Raw genomic sequence first — 7,055 nt, 5'->3', positions numbered from 1 at the left:
TATGTATATATATTTAAATTGAGACATCGCACACGTGTGACGACAACTTAAGCTAAGTTTACGCTATATCGGAGTGTATCAATATCAGTTCAAACGCAACCAAACACAAGTACATAGGTGTCTATATACAATAGTAGCGCCTATATAGACATTGACAGTCACGCGCCACGGACACATACGTACATGCATATATATAACTATATATATGTATATAGTTATCTGAGCATACATGGCTAAGCTTAAGCCTAGGCTAGGGCTAAGTTACAGATAAATATTGCATACGCTATAGCCTTAAATGGTGATGAGGTAAGCCGGGCAGCAGCTACGGACGACCTACGGCCGGCAATGGATAAAAAATATATAAATAAAATTGTATTCGTCGTCGAGTGCCGGAATAGAGGGGGAAAAAAGGTGAGTGAACAAAGTGGAGCAAGTGGTGCAAACTAGTAGTAAGTATTAGTTACAATTTGAGTTTAATTTTAGGCATGTCCACACACAACCACACACACACAGGTAATTGCAACATGTTGCAATTACATGTTGCAGCTTGCCGCACAACTTAATACAGCTCGCTGCTGCAGCCCGATCCGCAACCAAGTGGGTGAGCAGCATTTTAACTTTGGTTTTCGATTTGTTTTGCCAGCGTCGCCGAGTCTCGTATTACAGAGCACAACACGAATGTCACCGCCCCCGCCTGTCAGCTGAGCGGGCAGTGGGAGGGAGGGCTGGAGGGATGGAGGAGTGGAGAGGGATGTGGGTTGCTGGGGAGGCTGGCTGGCTGTCGCTGTCATTCACAAGCGCGCACACAACTCAAGTTTTCAATTAGAAGCTCTCTCGCTCTCTCTCGTTCTCTGTCTCTGTCTCTGCCTCTGTTTGTATGCCCTACCGGTCATGCTTTAGGAGCTGCATCGTGGTGGGTGCATCGGAGGATGACAGTCGGCCCACCTTTGCCACTGGCGACTCAATTTCAGCATCGGAGTCGTCGTGCACATTGATTTCCTCATCAGAGTCCGACGACGAATTGTCCACATTGACCGTCGCACCTGATGCCACCGTGGCGCACTCTCCGGCATAATGGAGGCGCGAGCGTTGCTCCTCTGCAACGGTCAGAGAGGCGGCAACGGCATACTGACGTGCCAAGCCCAGAGCAAATGCCGCGGCCGAGGGCGAGCCCACCAGGCTGCGGAAGGCGCTGCGCTCTCCGCCCATGGACAGACTGGACGTTGGACTGCCACAGACGCCACCCGAAGTAGGCGAATGTTGTTGCTGCTGTTGTTGCTGCTGCTGCTGCTGCTGCTGTTGCTGGTGGTAGTGGTTGAAGAGCTGCAGCGCAGCGGGATGCGTGGGCAAGTGATGATGGTGTCCTGGCGGCCCTGACGGAAGCGCATGCAGTGGATGCATCATAACTGATGGTGGCGACTGCGCCGTTGCCAGCGGCGAGTCCGCACACATCACCGACTGATGGGCATGCGGGGTCGTCGGCGCTGAAGCGTTACTGTGGCTGCTCGGCGTAGGAGAACTGTTCGCTGGCCCATCATTCGATTGCTGCGAGTGCATGGGATTGGCGGGACTGGAACGCTGGCGCTTAAGCAGATTCATACGCTGATGGCGGCGCCATTTCGCGCGACGATTCGAGAACCAAACCTGAGAAGAGCAAGCAAAAGAGAAGCGACTATGGTTAGGCTTGCCATTTGGAGGCGCCTCTGCAGCTTTCACTTACCTGCACCCGCGCTTCGCTGAGGCTGGTGCGGCTGGAGAGTCGCTCCCGCGTGCTCACGCACGGATAGTGGCTCTTGTCGAACTCCTTCTCCAGCTCCTCCAACTGTTCCGGACTGAAAGTGGTGCGATTGCGTCGGAACTTGGGCTCATCGTCGTCGTCCAGGTAATCCGAATCGATTTGCCGATTCTCATCCGCTGACTCCAACGTCTCGTGGCTGCCAGAGCCAGGTGAGATGGCGCGATTCAGAGGCGCGCCAGCAGCACCAGCTGCGCTGCCCAGCAGATTCGCTGAGCTCAAGCTGAGACTCCCAGGTGTGACGCTGCCCGCACTGGGTGGCAGATTGGCCAGCGTGGGCGCTGCCACGGACCAGAGCGCAGAAGGTGGCGGCGGCACAGGTGAGCCGCCAGGCACATTGCCCGGATGCCAGGTAAAGCTGCCATAGGGATGCGGCGGCGGCGGATACAAGCCATAGGCAGCCGTGCGAGCAAACTCGCTGGCCACACGCTCCGCAGCGCGATTACGCAGGATGCGATTGATGCTGCTCACCGACGGGGCAGTGGCGTTCGTGCAAACACCTGCAAGGCGAGAGAGCACAATTAGTAGTCAACAGCAGCAGAGCAGAAGCGGATGCGCAGCTCAAAAGCTGCCGCCGCCGCTGCTGCTGATCATTGGATCCCAATGGAGATAATCCGCGTGGGTCCGGATGGCTTGATTTGAGCCACGGCAATTACCCCTGGCCGACTTACCTTCAGAGATTAAGCGTTCGCGTATCTCCCAGGCGAAGATCGTTGGATTCTCGCGCTTGTACTGTTCGATTTTGGAGACGACTGTTGGCGTAGCCACTTTTGGCTTGGAGCCACCAATTAGACCAGGTGGACGCAAGGAGCCTGTGTGCAAGCGAGACGACAATTGTTAGAGCGAATGAAAGACAGAGCGAGAGATAGAAGGGGAATGAGTTATGGCTTATGGGTTATGGATTATGTTTGGGTAATCAAGGATGCAACCCACAATCGTCAGTTCGCTTTCGTTTACGGTAGTTAGCGAGCTGCCCCGGCTTATCGCGCTCGTTTAATAGCTTTATCGAACAGCAACATCGGCAACGCGGCACCCTACACAACACGATCCCGTTGCTCCCTTCTGCGCGTCGATTAGGGCAGCCTTTTTGATTAATGAGCCGCGGCTCGGCTCGAGTCGTTCGAGGCGTTTATGCAATTTTAAGTGCCCAAATTACGCATGCCACAGCAGGCAGGCAGCAGGCGTAGCCAGACAGGGGCACCGGCCAAGGATAATAACATTATAAATAATTGTGTTTATCAATAAAATTGGCAAACAAATCGAAAACAAAATATTTTAACTGATTGTGCGAGTCGCTGGAAGCTGGAAGGAGGCGGATGGCGTGGGGGTGAGGCGGGGGCTGGGATGTGGAATGTACTTACCCAACAGCTTGGAGACAGCGCCCTGTTGCGTGAGCATGTGTTGGGCAATGTCGTAGCCGCGCAGGCCGCCAAAGCGAGAGAACTCCAATAGGCGATGCTGCGACATCAAAGCGCCGAGCGTGCTGCCGGTTGCTGCCGCTGCTGCGGCAGCGGCGGCTGCTGTTGCCGCTGTTGGCCCACCGCTGTTGCCAGCAACGAAACCAGGTGGTATTTGCACAGTTGTTGGGGCTGTTGTTGTCGTTGCGGCTGTTGGTGAAGCCGACGCCACTGCAATTGAACGAATTGAATGATAATTGGCCATTGTTATCATTATTCCTTTAGGAGTCGATGTTGCTGTTGTGTTTTTAGTTATTGCTGCGGCTGCTGCTGCTGCTGCTGCTGTTGTTGTTATGGTTTGCCGTTGTCACTGTCAGCCACAATGATTAATTATGATAAATTAACGGTTAATTGTGTTGACGTTGACTAAACTGAGCCAAAGCCGCCGAGCAACTGCTGACAGCAGCAATGGCGTTGCTCAATTGTCAATGGGCCAAAGCAAATACGTGTTTTATATTTATAAGAAACTAATATTTGAGTGAAACGCAACTTTAACAGCACTTAACAGATTTAACTTTGTTTTTGGACATAATTTGGCGTCATAAAAACCAAATTAAAATTAAAATATTTAATCAACTGTCGCAGAACCTGTGCAGCTTTTGTTGTATTGAAGCTACACATATTATAGTATTAACGCGAATATTTATTGTTTGTTTATTTTTTAATTTTTGTTTTTTTTTTTTTGTATTTATACTTAATGTCTCGCTCGTACACCCCGCAGTACCCCGTACTACCAGCTTTTCGTATTTTGGTATTTCCCTCCAATTGTCAATTAGCGGCAAAAGCAAAAAACTTTCCGTTTAAGCTGCGTTTGCTTATCGAAAACATTTCATTATATTGTCAAAAATGTTTGTACAATTGAAAGATATACTTAATAAAGCTAATGGAATGAATGAATTTTTAGGTAGCTGCCAATGAAGCTATCTGAAGAGCTTTTGCTAAATTAAAGCATTTGTTTAAAATTTGCTTAGTTGAATTTTCATTTATAAACAACCTCAAACCAGAATCTCTTTATTCACCAAAAAATAAGTTCTTTGAACAGCCGTCGGCAATTGCTGACTCTCAAATTGTGTCCAAATCTTACCACTGGATGGGTGCGGTGCCAGCGATGACAGTCGTTGGGGATGTGGCTCCATTTTCCAGTGTGCAGCCGCAATGCTAGAACCTGCAGCAGTTAGCGAGCCAAAGTCACGGTTCAAGCTCGGCTCTATCAACATGTCAGCAGCGTTTGGTCGCCTAGCTATAAATTCGATTCGTTTAGCTTTGATACAGTTGGTTTTACAGTTTCGAGAGTTTTCACAACACAGCACTAAGTGACACAGTTACGGCCACTATGACAGTCACAGACGCGTCGCAATTATTAATTGTGGAGCAGTCACGTACATGCAAATCTCTGGGCATGGAGACAGACTCGGTGGCAAACGGAAACGCAATGCGGCCAATTAAATTCATAACGTGCTCCTCACTGCACCCGCGTACATAGCCCAACCGAAATGATGGGTTCAAAATTACTTTGGTTATTGTTGTCGTCGTTGTTCCGTTTGAACGTTGTTCACGTGAAAGCCGCTCTCAGCACACTGAGTGGCAGCCGCAAGTGGCTTGAATTTCACCTGGAACTGGCTGCCGCCGCTGCTGCTGTCAGCCTCTCCACTCAGCTAGCGTTTCACTCAAAGCCGTTGAGTGCTTTTGGCATGCCAACCGGTTTTTCAACTTCGGCGCACATTCATAATGGCGGCCGTTGTCTGATGAGCCGCGAGCGTGCGAGCGGGACAACAATATAGTATGCGACTAGCGCACACAGTTCAAGCAATTACATGCCTCTCCCCCTCACACCAATAACTGGACGAAACGGAGCGCGCCAAGTAGGCAGTGGCCAACGCGCTCATGACTGCGTCCGAGCGTATAAACAACCAGCCTCAGGAAAAGGAAGGCAACCCCCGTCCGCCTGTGCAAGGGGAAGTGCAATTTATTTATGATAAGGCCTTGCTTATGTTCAAAGTGCACTAAAGTAGTGTCATGGAGTCTCTACAAGAACTAGTGCATATTTAACTACGTATTTAAAAAGTTTATAATCGACTCATTACAGACATTACCACTAATTCGATTTCCTATATCTGTACTTGACAATTATTTCAAGAGAATATATCAAACTTGTAGCTGTCTGAAGACCTCATTTGTTGTATAACAATTAAATTAATTCGAGCTACTTTAGAATCTATATTGTTAATTACTGCCTAGTTGAGACTCAGTTTCTAAAATATTTATTAAAATTACTATATTGATGTCTTATGGTACATTATTGGTAATTCTAATTTAATTTCTTCACTTTACATTAGTTAAAAATAAGACATTGATCAGACATAGGTCAAATATATTTGAAATTGAATAGAATTATATATTTTAGTTGAAAAAAATTAATTAAAGACTCTAAGGGTAACTTTTTTGACTGCTCAGAAAACAAATAACTATTCGCATAAGCAAATCGTGGCTGGATTAACGAGGCTGTACTGTACTTCCGCTGCAGTATAAGTCACATCGAAAGATAGTTTCTAGATATAAAATATTTTTAAAGTGTAACTATCCCAAACACCTTGATTAAATCAAAGAACTTAATCGAAAGGATTATGCAAATACAGAGAGAGCGTTTTCTGTTGCCCATTTCAACAATCAAGGAATACATTCCAAACATTACAACTACACTTTCTTCAGGAAAGAAAATTATTAAAAATTAAGTTAACTAGATAATCTTACATATTTCAGATTTACCTTTGAAAGAGTTTAATAAGCAAAGAAATAAATTTGTAAAGTTCTTTTACCTTATGGGAATTTGCGTGATTGACAACTCATAAGCAACTTTGATGAGTTGCCACACACACACACACACACACAAAAAAGATAAAGACACACATATGTGCATACAGACATTGAAGTTGCTCAGATTTGTGTGTTTCCTTGGCGTTTTGTGGTTTTTGGTGTGCGTGCTGAATGATTGATGCGCTGCCTGGGCAAGGCGACTCAAAGCTGCATTGGAACTGCAACTAAGCTACACTTGGCGTGATGTTCAAGCCACACAGAATGCCCGTTGGGGGCAATGGCAGTGGCAGTGGCAACAGTGGTGCCTACACAGAAGCCAAATTGCATCGATACCTGTGAATTGGGAATTGGCTAGCTGCCGGCGTAATTCGAAGTCGAGTCGAGCTAAAAAGCAATTACCAGTTGCTTACCTGTCTTCCGTAGAACATAAATCTGCACAGTTAAAAGATCGGCAAATGCTTTAAATAATGCTCCAAATGGCTAACAAGTTCTCTCGCTAACGGTTAACCAATAACACACACACACAAGTATGTGCATGTGCTTGTATTTCGTACATACGTACATACATCAAATTGTGAAAGGCAAATCATGAATGAACTGACGACGATGAAAGCTGACGATGACGCTCGAGTGCTTTTATGCCAGAGATCCAGAGCAAACGCAAACAATCGAACAGGAATAATTTACTATGTAAATAAGACGTGAGTCGAAGCTGGAGTTGGAGTTGGAGTTGGAGTCAGAGTCGGAGCTGGAGTCGGGGCTCGAGAGTAGCGTGCGCCCTCGCGCCATCGAGTGGCACTTCAACAATCAAGCATTCACACAAGCAGATGGTTCGTAGCCGCCAGCGACCACCTAAACGAAATTTCATTTACTTTTCGCCTGTCATCACGGCGCAATCGCAATCGCTGCTGTTGCTGCTGACTCGCCTGAATGTAGATATCTATATAGATATATGCATACGATATGTTTATGTATATAATGTATGTGTG

The 7,055-nt window shown here is 47.1% G+C and overlaps 1 protein-coding gene across 1 annotated transcript; it reads right to left on the bottom strand.

Annotated features, from left to right (window-relative positions):
- Nucleotides 1-302: 302 nt before the first annotated feature.
- Nucleotides 303-4,811, bottom strand: LOC111598714 (paired box protein Pax-6). Its single transcript, XM_023314103.2, has 5 exons — nt 4,337-4,811; nt 3,157-3,423; nt 2,467-2,607; nt 1,721-2,295; nt 303-1,644 (listed from the first exon to the last, which is right to left on the bottom strand). The coding sequence occupies exons 1-5, from the start codon at nt 4,467-4,469 to the stop codon at nt 883-885; spliced, it is 1,878 nt and encodes a 625-aa protein (XP_023169871.2). The 5' UTR covers nt 4,470-4,811; the 3' UTR covers nt 303-882.
- Between the last annotated feature and the right edge of the window lie 2,244 nt (nt 4,812-7,055).

This window comes from Drosophila hydei, unplaced genomic scaffold (assembly GCF_003285905.1).
Source record: "Drosophila hydei strain 15085-1641.00,03,60 unplaced genomic scaffold, DhydRS2 tig00008135-arrow-pilon, whole genome shotgun sequence".
In the NCBI taxonomy this organism is placed as follows: Eukaryota; Metazoa; Arthropoda; class Insecta; order Diptera; family Drosophilidae; genus Drosophila; species Drosophila hydei.
Note: the sequence above shows the minus strand (reverse complement) of the source record. Positions and strands in the feature narration are given on the sequence as shown.